At 45.2% G+C, this 16043-nt stretch overlaps 1 protein-coding gene across 2 annotated transcripts in view; it reads right to left on the reverse strand.

Moving 5' to 3' along the window:
• Adrb2 (adrenoceptor beta 2) overlaps positions 1–12330 on the reverse strand; it is a 140023-nt gene extending 127693 nt beyond the window's left edge. The window contains exon 1 of one of the 2 annotated variants that reach the window (XM_036204238.1): positions 10940–12330. In XM_036204238.1, the coding sequence (XP_036060131.1) occupies positions 10940–12128 (1189 nt within the window). In that variant the 5' untranslated portion in view covers positions 12129–12330. Of the gene's footprint in view, positions 1–10333 lie in introns of those variants that run through there. The other variant, XM_036204237.1, reaches the window with a different exon arrangement.
• Positions 12331–16043: the final 3713 nt, after the last annotated feature.

Genomic DNA, 16043 nt, shown 5'->3' on the forward strand with positions numbered 1-16043 from the left:
TGGCGTACTGGGTCAGCCTGGAGGATCAACACTACCCAGTGTCCCCTTGAACACTGCCATCTTCAGCAGCTTGATGGGGCTGGCAGGTGGCCACCAGGATTACAAAGAAGAGTGCCCAACAGGAGGAGAAAGAAACATGCTTCCCCCAGCCTGAAGCAAAAGGAAAATATTCTGGAATTTCTCTTAATTAGGGAAGAAAACATTTTCTAAGACCATTTTGGAAAACAAAATATCAGTGGGTGGGGAGTCCTTGTGTGATCATCAAATCCCCCCAGGACATCTTTATGAAGACTCAGGCTCTAAGTAAGTTTAATTCCTATGGATGTTTCAGAGATCTCCTTGGAGCCTGTCGCTAGCTCTACCCAAGGCCCTCCCTGACCTTGTTCTTCAACAGGAGCCCAAATGTACACAAACACAGTCCCAATGCACTGAAGGGGATATAATGTGGGTGTCACGGCTGACAAGTTCCCCACCACTTCCTCCACTGTGCGACGCTACGGCCATTGGAGAAAAGTTCCCTATGTGTAAACTTGTGTGTCTGTATGAGTTACTGAGGTAGGGCAGTGGAGGACACAGCCATCCCTGATGTCACATGTCACAGAGCTCCATGGCGATTCCTGCTGCAGGGCCAGCAGGTCTTCTAGTTCTGATTCCCCCAAGGCTCCTTGTGTTTATGACTTAGGGTTGCCTGCTGTGTGCTAAGAGCACACCAGCCTGTGGCTGCCAGAGGTCCTGCTTACAACTCTGAGAAGGCACAAGGCAATCTTTATGCAACCTGACCTGCCCATCCTCCTCTCCTTGCCAGGGCCAAGAATAGTCAATGATCATGTTCTGGAAGAAACCCCACCTTGTCACTGGACGCTCTGAGCCAAGAGGAGGAGAACAGTGCTAGAGGCACATGCAGGGTGCCAGTCAGCCAAACCCAGGGCAAGCAACAAAGGCAGAATGCTCCTTTCAAAAACACGGCTCTCCCAGTGCTTGCCCCAAGGACTGGTTGAGGCCCGGTAAAGAGTGCACTCCTCACCCCTCGGTGCCCTCCAGTGCCCTTTCTTTCTCCATTCTTATGTATGATGTATGTTTGTAAACTATCTGAGAGGCAGTTTCACAAACACATATGCAAGTGTTCATTTTAAAGAAAGCACACGTGTATGTAAACCCTCTGTGTGCAGTGATGTGCATGAAAATCCCTTTAAACATATCTTTAGTATAGCCCTCAAAATATAGACCTGACCTCTGTGGTCAATGCATCATCAGTGTAGATGTCCTCTTGGTATAAAGACTGAGATCCCAATGCAGCCCAAGACTCTTCATGGTGGGGCTCCCTTGGCTTCTTCCTTATATGCCAGTTGCAATGACTTACATATACTTGATTTTTCTGATGCAAGAGACTTCCTTCTAACACAAGACACTGGCACGTGCTTTTCTCTCCAGGTAGCATGCTTCCCCTCTCTTCCCTCTTCTATGAATTATCTACTTATTGTTTATATGTCTACTGGAACTTCATTTCTTTGAGGGTACCTTTACAGACTATTCTGAATTAGTCAAATTCTCTGAACACTCCATATTACCTTCATAGTACCTATCACAATTACAACTTTATATATTCCCACATACTCTATTCAGTGTGTGTGTGTGTGTGTGTGTGTGTGTGTGTGTGTGTGTGTGTGTAAGGGAGGGTGTTTAAGACTGTTCATGTCCTTATGTATGAATATTAATATGGAAGTACTTAGAAAAGAATGTGCAAAAATACATGCATGAACATCTTTGCTCATATGCCTGTAGATGTCTGTCTTAGTTTATTCTTCTGATGCTATAACAGAACACACAAGACACGTTAATTTATAAAGAAGAAAGGTTTATTTTAGCTTATGGTTCTGGGAGCTAGGAAGTTCCAGATTGGTTGGTTGTGTCTATTGTCTTCCAGCTCAGTGCACAGACAGGTGTGAACAGGACAGACAAAACAGAAGAGACTGCTTCACTTTATAACAAGGTGCTCTTGTGAAAAAGGGCCCGCTCCCTGGAGAAGGGCACTATTCCTCCTAATGACGTAACCACCCTTAGAAGCCCCACCTCACAATACCACCAAAATGAAAACCAAATTAGCATATGACTCTCAGAGGAGACAAACCATGTTTAAAAGACAGCAACATCAATGTAAGAGTCTGTGTACTTATTTGGGCGTGTGCAACTGTGGGCACATGCATATGTGTGAGTCATGCTATTCTCTGAATCTGGGTGGGTCTGCTTTCAGATTTCTAAGTAGGAGCATTTATGTACATCAAGAGAACTGATTCATATAGACTGTAATGTGGTTTGACTTAGCCCAGGGAAGACCGTTGGGAAGGAAGGAGGTATGGGCAAGGAACCAGAATGAGCGACTACCTCCCCAGTCCTATGTAGAGGGTTGGGGAGCTGGTGACAGTGGTGGGTGTTTAATGTCCCATTGTGATTAATCCCAATTGTATGAAATGTCTCGATGCTGGAGACACTTTATTATGATCTTCTTCCTCTTTCAGGTCATGCTTTATCATTGTTAAATTGTTTCCACTTACACTGTTTTATTAGAGAACAGAGGAAAAGCACAAATCTGTCTATCAAACAGAGCAGTTATGTGTGTGAACGCATACTGCCATGGAGGATAGGAAGTAAGGTCTCTACATCCATGCCTGTATTTCATGCTCTGGAACGGGAAGGGAAGAAGACGATGATGGTATGATTTCCAGGGCACCTGACTGTGCCTAGGAGCATTTGCTCTAAAGTCCTCTGAGAACTTGAGGCCAAAAGCAGTTTTCTGGCCTCCAACTGTGTTAGTGCTAGCTAACTAAATTTCAGAGATGGAACTTGGGCATGTGTGCTTTCTCAGGAGAGCCCCTAATCATTTTTTTTTTTGTAGGTTTTGTAAGGTTTTGGGCCCACTGCGATCAAATAAAATGCTTTCAAGAAACTTAAACCAATGCTACTCCCCCTCCGGCAAGTCTGTAGGAAGAGATTGCTAAGCCTGACAACCTCCACCCTAGAGGAGACCTTCCACTCTTTCAGGCTAAAGACACTAGATGAGGAGGGGTTTCCCGAGGGACACTATGAGCAATGAAACAAGAAACTGAAACAAAGTGTCTGTGAACAGAATCGACAGATGATAACACATATCAGAACTGTGAGTTTCTAGAAAAAACCACAACCAACCCCCATCCCCCTAAACACAAAAAACCCAAAAACCTCAAGAGAACAAATCCCAAGCCTCAACAAAAGATGGGCTTTTTTTTTTTTTTTTTCAAATAAAGAGAAAAGCTAGCCAGTAGACCAGCAAAAGAGCTGGATGACAAAGAAAATCCCCAGACAAAGGCACTTGTGGCTTTTCGGCACAGGCCCTAGTTTTCAAAAGCAATGTGGTAAGCTTGAACAGCAGGCAGGAGGCTGGAGGATTCCAGTTCTGCTGTGTCATGGGTGTTGCTGTTGTGATTTTAAAAGTTGTTTTCTCTTCCTGGGTATGAACACATTTAGAAAGTCCAGCTTCCCCTCAGAGTGTCTGAAAACTAAATAGAACAAGCCAGCAAAGACCTTACCCCTCTTGGCTGCTGCACTGTCTTGCTGGGTCATCCCAGTCACCATACACCTGGGTTGCAGGGCTAGTGAGCTCCAAATGAGGAGGAGTAAATCAGGGTCCATCCTGGGCTTCTGATGCTCATACTGAGCAAGGCAGAGAAACGGGGAAAGCATATGGTTTTGAGGTGTCAAGGCCTCACAGAAAATGGAGACTTAACTCAGAAGAAACTACTATGCGTCCCCAGATGCCTCAGGCTGCCCCCCACCCCATGCCCAGCAAGAGAAACTCACTCCAACTATGTTTGGACTACACAGACGTGGTTGGTGCTGGGGTTCCATGAAGGTGATGCATAGTGGCAAGCTGCCTTAGATGGTATGGGTTCTCCCTGATGCTTGCAGGATTACAAAGGAATGAGAGCCTTCAGAGACATGCTCCTGGAGGGCAGTTATATCCTTCCACTACACACCTCCTGTAGTCTCCCCCTCCTCCCTCCTCTCTGAAATGCTCTTCTCCAGGGAGGGGAAGCAGGCATATCCTATGGAGCTCTGGTTTCTCTCTAGTAGATCATGTGACCTTGGGCACCTTAGCCTCTTCAAGCCACTTTCCTTACTCATTACACGACAACAGACTCAATGGTTCTAGGCTTCAAAGCTGCTTCTGGATGCCACATGAAGGCATGATGCCTCTTAAGGCGGTGTTTGGCCCGAGGCGGTACCTGTTGCTATTGTCCGTCACCCTGTGCAGCTCACACGAGGTGCTGTTAGAGCAGAAGCCTCCTCACATGCTTCCCACACATAGCCGTCGGTCACTCCATGGCTTGAACAGACTAATCTGAACCAAAGCCAGCAGGCAGGGCTGGAGGCATGGAACTCAGATGCAGAAAGAACTCAGGCCCGAGAGTCCAGTGGTTAGTGTCCTATGTGCTAAGAACAGGCTGAGATCATGCTTTCACCAAGGTTTACTATAGAAACAGCTGTTTCTTCCTTTGGCAAGGATGGGAGCAGGGAGCATTCTGTTTCACTTACAATGTGTATGTCTCTGAAAAACGTATTCTTCAAAATGTCATCTGATTTTTCAAAAATTCTGTGTTTGTATGTCTTTGAAAATAGTAGACCTGGTTGTATCTTTTTTTTTTTTTAAAGTGTTCATAGCTGTTCATATTAGAAAACTCCAGAGAACTTTCTGAAGTGCAGATTCTTGGATATTTTCAGGTCAGACCTTCTGAGTCCAACTTTTAAAGAGTGGCAGTTCTTTTGTACCTCAATGTGTGACAGCTTGGGAGGACTCTGGATCACCTGGCCAAGAGGTCACCAAAAATGATAATATCTGGGTCATGTCACAGATAGAAACATTTGGGAGAGTATTTGTGAAAGTGATAGCAGTGAAGGGAAGCCACTATGAATAATCTAATTCTACAGTGGTTTAAAAATACATGTAGAAGCATGCTGGAAAGCACACACGTGAAATTCAACGATGTCTCTGGACGACAGCATGATGTGTGATTTAGCTTTCTGGGTGCTGTCATTTGCTTTAAAGCATTCTATATTAAGCATCTATTACCCATTTAATGAGAGGAAAAGTGCTTTAAAAATAAAGGCAAAGCGACCACAGAAGACATCCTGAACTCCCATAGTAACTGGAGGATGGAGGAAAGGTAGGTGCTCATGCCACCCAGAGTTCCTCTCCGAAGACAAGACGAAATGTGTAGAGAGAGGAAGTGGCCTGCCAGAGGTTCCCAGCCCTGACCATTAGTGGCTGGGCTACCACAGACCTTAGGTCTCTAGGTTGGGGGCTAGACCATTTGGAGTATTCTGTGCTGGCCAGGGACCTGCCTTGCTTTCTTCCTGCTCTGTGAGGGTGACTGACAGACCACAGGAAGTGCGGTGATTCTGATGGCGGAGAAGGATGTAATCGCCTTTGCAGAGAGACCTTTGTAGCTCTCATTACGCTCTCTGTGGGAGTTAGTAGGTCATTTGCAAAAGGCATGGGAAGAGCAGCTGATGAAAAGGTCTAATAATGTGGAAAACTGCTTAACCTTATCGCTCTATTTCTGGATGCTCCCCATGGCCTAGGACTGTTGAGATCCTGATTTCCCCGGGAGGTTTCCTAGTTATGAATGTGGTGAAACCTCTGAAATTCAGAGGAATGGGGAAGAAGGCTAGCTGGAGTGATGAACACAGGGAAATCAGGTCTGTTATTTTCTAGAAATGGTTTTTTCTAGAAACTCACAGTTCTTCTGATATGTGTTATCATCTGTCAATTCCTGCACAGATGTGGAAGGAACCTAGGTCAGCTTGATGTAGAAGACTTTGTGCTTCATCCTGAACAGTGTTTCATCTTGAATGCTTCCAAAAATGGAAGGCTCACTATTCAGAAAGGCAGCCTATTTGATGCTTACCAAAGTCTTCTTTTTCTGCCCTGGAATCTGCCTACCCATGCAGCCATGCTTGTTCTCCAGTCTTTTTTTTTTTTTTTTTTTGCCAGAGCTGAGGACTGAACCCAGGGCCTTGTGCTTGCTAGGCAAGTGCTCTACCACTGAGCTAAATCCCCAACCCCGCACTCCAGTCTTGACAAACACTAGACACTGCCTTATCCTCACACAGTCTTTCAACACTTGATAGTACCTCACAGCGTGTCCTGGGTGGACTGACTATCCTCAGAATGCTCAGCTTGTATTTGCATAACAAATGTCATCAACTCTAACAAGAAACATGAGATATTTAGAAATCTCCATTTAGCCTCTACAATGAACAGCTGTACAAATTCAGGGCTTAGCACAGCTTGGATACTCTCTGTAGTGGCTTCATTTTACAAATAAGCAAACTGAGGTTCCCCCACCCCCGCAAGAAACTGCCTTACTCAACTATAAAGAGACAGCCAAGGAGGAAGAGAAAGAAAGTGAGTTGAGCCGACACCTACCTCCCACCCAGTTGTAGGAATTGAAGTTAAAATTGCTTCATTTCACCCTACCTGCTTTCATTCACAAGACACCAGCATTTCTTTTGTTTTGTTTTTCAAGGACAAGGTTTCGCTGTGTAGCTCTGGCTATCCCAGAACTTGCTCTGAAGACCAGGCTGGCCTTGAACTCACAGAAATATGCTCATCTCTGTCTCCTGAGTTCTAGGGATAAAGGTGTGAGCCACGACTGCCCTGGAAGACACCAGCATTTCAAGCTCCTGAAGGTGCTTGGGAAATTTGCTCTCCAAAGTATTTTAACCATTTCTCTATCAAATTATATTTATATCTGTCAATAAAGGAAGGCTTAGGCCAGAACGGACCCTGTGCTGATTGTGCAGCTGATGGGAGGAATGGAGGTTATACTATCAGTGGAAAGCACCACTTGAAGTGCACGAGTCCTCCTTGTTCTTGGTAGTCAGAAATTAATTGCCCTGTTGCCTTAGAACAGTACCCCTCTAAAACAGCCCAGACCAGTGTCCACAAGGCTCAGCTACCCATTCAGCTTACAAGACCTTCCTGACTTCGGAGCTGAGGGTGACTTTGCCGGGACCTGCGGCAGCCTGTGCTTTGGTTTTACCCTGTTGTGTTCACTTTCAAGTTTCATATCCTTTTTTCCTCTTTGGCCTCATATTCTAAGAAAAGATGAAGCCAAGACCCAGCGAAGTCAACTAGGCACTTCAGTGATTGGTTTCCTGCCCCAGCCCCCAGCTCCCAGCCATCCAACAGTTGCATGTTTGGAAGGGACATTCCTCCTTGCCCCCACCCACGACAACCTCCCTCTTCTCTCAACAAGGTATTGCATTTCCAGTTCTGATGCGTGTTTTGGCACACATCACAAGCGTCTCTCCACCCCCTGCTGCTTCCTGCTTTGCATGGGTGCTAGGCTCCTTGCGTCCTCGGATCACACAGACCTAGGTTCTGATATTTACTCCGCAACTAGCCGGCTGAGTGGCGCTTTGAACATCAGCTGCTTTATTTGCTAGATGACAACTATTCTACCTGCATCTGAAGATGGTAAAGATGAGCCAGTGCTCAACAGCGGCCTCACATAACCCTAGCCTTCAGTTGGATTTCATGGCACATGGCCGTTTAGCATTATGTCAGGGTCCAGGAGGAGGAGACCACAGCCTATACCTCTCTCACACTGCACAGAGCAGGTGTTCTACAAATAACTCCAGGACTCTTTCCGGCGTAGATGGAGTTGGCACACAATCCACCATCACAAACATTCTCAGCAGCATGTAAAGACAGCTCCTGTTTCCAGGCTCCTTTCCCCTCCTAGATTCTTTGCCTCAGTAATTATCTTGCAGGCAGGCCCACCCTGGCCTGCCACCATTCACACCTGTCAGCTTGTATCTCAGCATAAGGTTCTCACTTGACAGACACTGAGAACTTGCTGTCCAGGCAAAGAAAACTTTATGGTGACGAATCCAACACAAACCTTATGTAACTAGCATGTCAACAAACAGGAGACATGGAGAGACGAGGGGGAAAAGAAACTACATAAAAGGAGAAAAACAAGGGGTTACACTCGGCCCATGGTGTTCTTATTTTCCAAGCCCCTTAAAACTGATCAAAGTTCTTAAGCTTAAAGCATTCCTAAAGGGACTCAAATATTGCAAAAGTCTCTTTTATCTGAGAATTGACGTTGACCTTCATAGGTGAAATTTTAACCAACTGCATTAGAAGTGCCCTTAGCTGAGAGAATGTAGGCAGAATATTGACTATTAATAATAGTTCTTGTCTATTAATTAACAAATAATGACAGGCAGGTTTTTAATATATATTAAATATACATTTTTATTTATATATTTTATGTTAAAACTGTGAGGAATTCTAACTGAAGCTGCTTGAAATTACTTACTGGTCATAAGGAGTTAGGGGATCTTCCTGCTTCCCTAATGCAAGGAATAACCTAGTAGATTCGTTTTAATAAAGGAAGTTCTTGTTCCTTTTGCAGAGGATTTATTTACTGCCTGATTTTTGTATTAAAGATACAAAAACATTTGCCCTGATAACCAAAGCATGGTACAGCCCCAAGGAAAGGCTCCGCCATAGACAAGGGCAGCGCTCAGTGGTGATGGTTTCAACAGGACACAGCAGTCCCTGGCAGGCAGTTGGGCTCCTGGCTTAGCCCTCCTCTAGCATCTTTGTTCACTTACCTTGAGCAGTTCGTTCCCTCTATTAGGCTTTCAGGCTGTTCAGATTATGAGCTCTTCCAAATCCAAGACCTTGTGAGGCTATGGGTTATGTGTAGAATATATGAAAAGCTTGCTGTACCTCCGGACATGAGGCCCAGAGGAGGAGGAGGAGGAGGAGGAGGAGGAGGAGGAGGAGGAGGAGGAGGAGGAGGAGGAGGAGGAGGAGGAGACTGGCATGAAAACCTTGACCAAAACGGGAAAGCACAGAATAATATACATTGCACCGGTTTAGCCTCCCTGTGAGAGATCAGTGCTCACCAGAGGCCCCAGTCACTGAGCTTTTGAGAAGCAGAGGAGGCTGGTGTTGGGGACCTTGGACAGCAGGGAAGGTAGAAGAAGTAGAGTCAGCTTTATGAGCAAAAGACATGGCAGTGAACCTTGCAGGCTGATCCTTTCCAGCCCAGGGTTGCCAAGGAGGACGATCCACTCCGTGAAACCTGGGCCATGCTCTAGCTCCAACACACAGGCAAAAATAGAATGGGGCTGCGAGAAGAAATGTGTTTACTTTTGTGATTTTCCTCTGTGCCTCTTAACAGTGCTATAATCTCTCTGCAAACAGGCAGTGAGGGCCTGCGGGCCTCACCTCTACTGATAAACCCTCCCAAATAACTTGTGCATGAACCTAAAACCTTAACTTCTTGTGGCAACCTCTAGGGCAGCTGGGACCCAAGTTTAGAAGGCAATGTAATGAAGAAGAAAGAGGAGGGGCTGAGGGCCTGTCATAACTGAGTGAACGGGGAGAAACTCCTCTCTTAGGTGTCAGCAACACAGCATTTGCAGTAAATAGCAAAACCCAGCTGATTTAGATTTTCAAAGTCTACACTAGGCTTCCTGCTAAGGATTACTTTACCCTTAGGGTTAACAGGTCACGGCTGAGGTTATTTTGGGCTATGATTTATATACTTGATAGGTGCTACTGGAATTAACTGGGAACAGGTCTGCTGCTAAACATCCTATCATGCATGGGAATGCCAGGCATGAGAAAGCCTGATTTACACAGAAGTGCAGAGAATCATGGGAGAGGATACATGGGACGGCAGTCTGGAGGGACGAGAGGCTGAACCTATATTCAGGGTATGAAGTATTCACCAGCTATGTTTTCAAGCTTTGCTGTCTATGACCAAGGTCTTCAATTTCCCCTGGAATGCTGAGATTCCTGAATAGCCTTTACACAGAACATCTTCCTCACTCTGAATACACCAAGCCCTGCTGCAGTACAAAGGGCATTACTGTAAGAGACAGAGATGATATAAATATACACAGTTATTAAACAAGCGGAGCTGGAAGGTGGGTGGCAGGGACATGTGGGACAAAACATATGCCCATAACTCTGTCTCTGTGAGTCAGGGTTTCCTGGGCAACAGCACAGAATAGCCATTGCAGGAGACACTGGATTATGCTGAGAGCAGGCAGGACTGATTTGGGGCTCAAGTGAAATCAGGAAAGATCCCGGTTTGCATCTGGAGATCCAAAGGCCCAGGGAAGGGCTAGGCAATCAGTGCATGCCATTCCGGTACCCTTCCATATTAAGCCACTTGGCAGTTCTGACACATAGTTACCTGTGGTTTCCAGTGGGAAAGACAAGGACACTTGAGAGTCAAGAGGTTTGGGGGAAACAGGTGCAATGAAATCATGGTCAAACAATTTATTTACTGTAAACTTTAGACTTTGCTCAGAAAACAACGGAAGCTGTCCCTCCAATTCCTGCCTACAGAGCAAATAAGTGGAGTGGGAGAGAGTCTATATTCACAGCAGAGAGGTCCAAGACACAGACAGGCTTGTCAAGTCCAAGGGTACAGGAAGGAAAATTTCCTTCAGATACAAATTCCCAGCAGCAATACATAGTATCCCTAATACTTGACCAGTGAGGTAGATACATGGAAAAGTCATCTAACATACAGACACAGTCCTCTAGGACCAACACACTTCAGACAAGACACTTTTTAAGTTCCATGCAAAGAGGAACTGAACTACAAGAAACAAGTAAGCACTCAAATAGTCTCTCTCCTCTTTTTGCAGCTTAAAAAAATAAAATAAAAAAAGGCAGAAGGATGCTCCCCTTCTGCAAATCTCTATACAATTGTATTCTAAAGTTATTACACTCAAGTTAAATAGTCTGGTTAGTGTCTTGTAAGGGAGGGGTCTTAAAAAGTCGAAAGCCAGCATTACAGAGGTGAGTCATTTGTACTATTACAGTTCCTCCTTTGGGAATCAATGCTAAGGCTAGGCACAGTACCTTGACAGTTCACAAAGCTTTCCATGCCTGAGGGGTCCTCACACAGCAGTTCATTTTCTTTTTCCTGCCCCAGATGACATCCACTCACTTCCCCTGTGTAGTCTGATTTACCATTACTGTTGTTGGAGTAGCCATTCCCATAGGCTTTTGAAGAAGACCTGCGGAGGCACAGAAGCTCCTGGAAAGCAATCCTGAAATCTGGACTCCGACAGTAGATAAGGGGATTGAAAGCCGAGTTGATATAGCCCAACCAGTTAAGGAGGATGTAAACTTCCTTAGGGATGAGGTTGTTTCGGATCACATGCACGATGTTGACAATGAAGAAGGGCAGCCAGCAGAGAGTGAATGTGCCCATGATGATGCCCAAAGTCTTGAGGGCTTTGTGTTCCTTCAAGCAGAATTTGGAGGACCTTCGGAGTCCGTGCCCGCTTCGCCCATCCTGCTCCACCTGGCTGAGGTTTTGGGAGTGGAATCTTCCCTCAGATTTGTCTATCTTCTGGAGCTGCCTTTTGGCCACCTGGAAGACCCTGGAATAGACAAAGACCATGACCACCAGAGGCACGTAGAAAGACACAATGGAGGAAGCAATGGCATAGGCCTGGTTCGTGAAGAAGTCACAGCAAGTCTCGTTGTGATAGCAGGTGATGGCTTCCTTGTGTGTGGCACGGTACCAGTGCATCTGGATGGGCAAGAAGGAGGTAAGGCCGGACACAATCCACACCATCAGGATGACCATTCGGGCCTTATTCTTGGTCAGCAGGCTCTGGTACTTGAATGGCGACGTGATAGCAATATAGCGATCCACTGCAATCACGCAGAGGGTCTCAATGCTGGCTGTGACGCACAACACGTCAATGGAAGTCCAGAACTCGCACCAGAAGTTGCCAAAATTCCACATTTTCATAAGGATGTGACTAGCCCCAAACGGCACCACCGCTAGGCCCATGACTAGATCAGCACACGCCAAGGAGGTTATGAAGTAGTTGGTGACGGTCTGTAGTCGCTCGAACTTGGCAATGGCTGTGATGACCAGTACGTTGCCAAACACGATAGCCAGGACGATAATCGACATGACGATGGCCATGCCTACTACCCACGCTTCGTCCCGCTCCTGAGTGATGTTGTGGTCTGGCGCACGGCTTCCGTTGGGTGCCAGCAAAAAGTCGCTGTCGTTCCCGGGTGGCCCCATGGCTGGCAGAAAGCAGGTGAGCTCACCGGCTTTCGGCGCCCTGGCGCTCTCAGGGGGTGCACCTCCGACGGGGCGCAGCCGGCCGGGGGCGGACTCCTGGAAGCTTCATTCAGCGACTGTGCTGGGGGCGCGTCCTGCACACTCAGCTCCTGGGGTGCTCGGGGCTCGCGGTGCCTGCTAGCTGCAGCCTAAACACAGGAGAAACAGCCTCTCAGTGAGACCTGCCCGTTATGTGCACCGGACTTTAGGGGAATTGCCCCGTGACGTGCAGCAACTTTGGGCCAATGGCACCACCGCATGCCCGCAGGGGCGAGGCACCAAGGACCAACCCTCCCCGTCTAGCCCGCCTCCTCCCGGGGTTGGCCCGGGCGGGGCCCAGTTGTTCCCCTGGAGGCCAAGCCACCACTCCCTCCCAGCTACCCTAGCGGGGGCCTAGAGAGAGAAATCTGGGGCTGCTGTGCGACCCGCCAACCAAATGTAGTCTGGATATTTCACCTGCCTGTGCGGATCATCTCTGCGGGCTGAGGTCTCTGGACGCAGGTAGCACACAGCGCGTTTTCCATCAGGAACAGAGAGACCGAGCAAGCTCACTCGGACACGCACACACAGGCACAAACGCACCCGGCTGACATGGACATGCTCAGACTTATGCCGAACCACAGCCACAGACACGGAGACACACCCGCGCCCGCTCACGCTGAAGACGACAGCTGTCTCCTGGTCCAACACAGAAGGGTGGCTATAAACAAACACAGGGACACCTAGAAGCATGCAGAAAGAAACGCACACAAGCGCTCACGGGGAGAAGCACTCAAAAATCACACCCCTTTCCCCATTCCCAGACTCTCAGTATATATTCCCTTTCAGTTATTTGGCAAGAGCACAGGAGGTGACTTCAACAGCCACAGAGTTCCTCAGCACACTCTTTGAAAAATATTTTCTGGCGTCCTTCCCCCTGGAGGAATTGCGGGTACCGAGGCAGTAATTTCACCCTTTGTATTTCATTAGGAATCAAAGTATTTACACATTTGGGGAGAGTTAGGTAGTTTTGTTTTTAATTCTTTGGAAATGTGGCATCATTTTCTTGTTATATGGTGGATATCTGAGGATGCGTTGAAAATGAAAATGTAATAATTTTCTTTTTAAATTTTTAAAAATTAAATTTATTTATTGTATGTGTATGGGAGTTTTATCTCCATGTATGTCTGTTCACCGTATTTGTGCTTATTTTGAAGATCAAGGAGAGAACATCAGATTCCCTAGGACTGGAAATACAGAAATGTGCCAGGTCATAGCTGACATGTGGATGCTGGGAATTGAACCCATGTTCTCTGGAAGAGCAGTCAATGCTCTTCACCACTCAGCCATCTCTCCAGTCTGAAAAATTTTCATTTCAAACAATTTCTTCAATAACTCCATTGAAACTATAAAAACACCATTTCATGTGTTGGCTGGATACTTTGTTAATCTTTTAAGCTGAGTCATGTGAACCTGCTCCTGTTGGACTACTTCTGCCTTAAAAAAAAAATCCACAATTTCATATAATTCATTATATTAAAAACATGCTCTCTGGAGACCATTTTAAAACTACAGAAAGTCAATGGTAATTGTTCCCTCCCTTGAAAAATCAGACCAAGACTAAGATTTATGAAATACTATCCCGTACATTTGGCAAACGACTTGACTGACGGGAAAGAAAATAATTTTCAGGGTTTGATTTCACACGTATTATCTTGGACAAACTGCAAGTCTTTCACACTACATAACCAAACATAGCTTGTAGATTACATAATAACATAACAATGGCTGACATTTAGGGAACATTCTGCTATGCTCCTTTTGTGCATTATTGCATTTAATCCTTCCCACAGTCCCATGGGGGTATTTTTAGCTCAGTTCTCCAATGGGGCTCAATGGGGCAAATAGTTTGCCCATGGACACTGGCCAGGCAGTACCAGAAGCTGAAGCTAACTCTATCCGGTTCTAACATCCATTTTTTTCAACCTTTCTAAGGTACTGTGCTATTCCACGAAGAAAAAGGGAGAGGGGAGGGTCCAGAAAAAACCTGCAGCTGGAATTGGAGCACCTGTGTTCCAGGTGCAACCTTGCAACTTTTACATTCCTTTCCTTAATCCAACCACAGTGAAGGGATCCAGTTCCCTCCATCTCTAAGGGAGTGCATGTACAAATGTGTGTGTGTGTGTGTGTGTGTGTGTGTGTGTGTGTGTAATGATAAAGTGTGAGAGTGTGACAAAGTCATTTTCATTGGGATGAGAGAGAATCAAATGCTATAGAAACTGTGAAGTGCTGTCACATAGATAAATATCAGACAAATGTGAGTTTGCCACTGAACTTTATGTGATTTACTCCATCGATTAGAATGTATTACTAGTTTCCTCCAGCAGCACTATAAAACACTTTATGAAAAAAAGTAGCTGCAGTATTTACTTCAGAAATGGGGCTTAGAAATGAGACCCCCTGGGGACCCTTTGACCTTCTGCAATAGTCCACACTGGTTTTTTTTTTTTTTTGACAAGTGCCTCAAAATATTTCCCATAAAACCCACAAATATCAATTAAAGATGTATTATGTTCAAAATACACCCACCCCATATTTGTGTTTTCCAGAATTGGCTCTGGTCTGATGCATTTTAGGAAGAGACTTTGTGTTATGCAACAACCTTCCTTTAAATATACATCTACCCTGAATTGTGGAACTAAAACATTTAAAACCTACTTCCTGTTTGTGAGGGTGTGGAGTAAATAGCACATAGTTTAACCTTCCTCAACAACAAGAAAGAATAAGGCAACCCCTTTTTAGGAAACACACTGATCCATCTTTTACTTGGTATACACTTAAGTTGCCCTAAACTTTAATTAAATAATTTGGGAAACATCTTTTGAAAAACCTCACACATACTAAATCAAGAAGAGGAAATAACATTTCTCAAAAAGGAGATCCCGTGACATTTCCCAGCAGTTTTGACAAACAGACATACTCTTTCCTCCTGTGGCAGGAATTTCAGAAGGTTATCTTTTCTTTGACTTCCTTTTCGAATTCTAAGTCTAGACACAATTAAAACAGGGAAGAGTTTAGCAGATCATTTAGTTTATTTCTTTTAGTTTGAAAAAAAAAAAGAAAAAAGAGCCTTAAGTGAAGAAATGGGGAGTGTCCTGTTCAAGGTGTTAGGGAAGTTGAATCCAGCTCTGCCCTGAGCCTGCCGAGATTGCTTACATGGAGCTGGAGCGCTTGTAGAGTTAAGTCATACTACAGTAGACTAAGACACCTTTATCTGATGTAAGAAAAATCGAGCTCTTTTATGGTGATTGATAGTGTCTAATTACATATTTTGTCAATCCCTTAAGACACTGGTTTGTCATTTCCTGCCTGCCAAACATGAGTAAAAGCCACAGTTTGATTTATCTAATGAGTGTTTGAACAGGAGTAAGGATCCGTGCTGCCAGAGAATGCCCTCACACCAGTCACTGGGCAGCAAAGGAACCTCCTCCTGGGTCTTGGCTCTGACAAGAATTCTTCCATCTTTATGATTCTTGCGCAGAGAAACATCTGTGGAATTCTTTTGTTTAATATGCCTATCTTATAATAATATCTCTAGATAGGATTATCTCACTATATTTATATTAATGAAATTAAATGCATGTAAAGTACTGCACATACTATCTTCAGAAAGAGATAGTTATTCCTATTGTCTTATATTTTGCATTAAAAGGTAGATTATACAACACGTAATTTGTCTCATATCATATGTGTGAAAGGACCCTTTAGATATGAGTATCATGAAGTTTTTCATTTGAGTTATGTTGGGAGTAAACAAAACCCCATTCCTTTGAGAAAAGGAACAAAAAATTTCCAGGGAGAAGAATGAACCTGAAAATTATTACCTCTGGCATTTGA

This window comes from Onychomys torridus, chromosome 13 (assembly GCF_903995425.1).
Source record: "Onychomys torridus chromosome 13, mOncTor1.1, whole genome shotgun sequence".
Classification (NCBI taxonomy): Eukaryota; Metazoa; Chordata; class Mammalia; order Rodentia; family Cricetidae; genus Onychomys; species Onychomys torridus.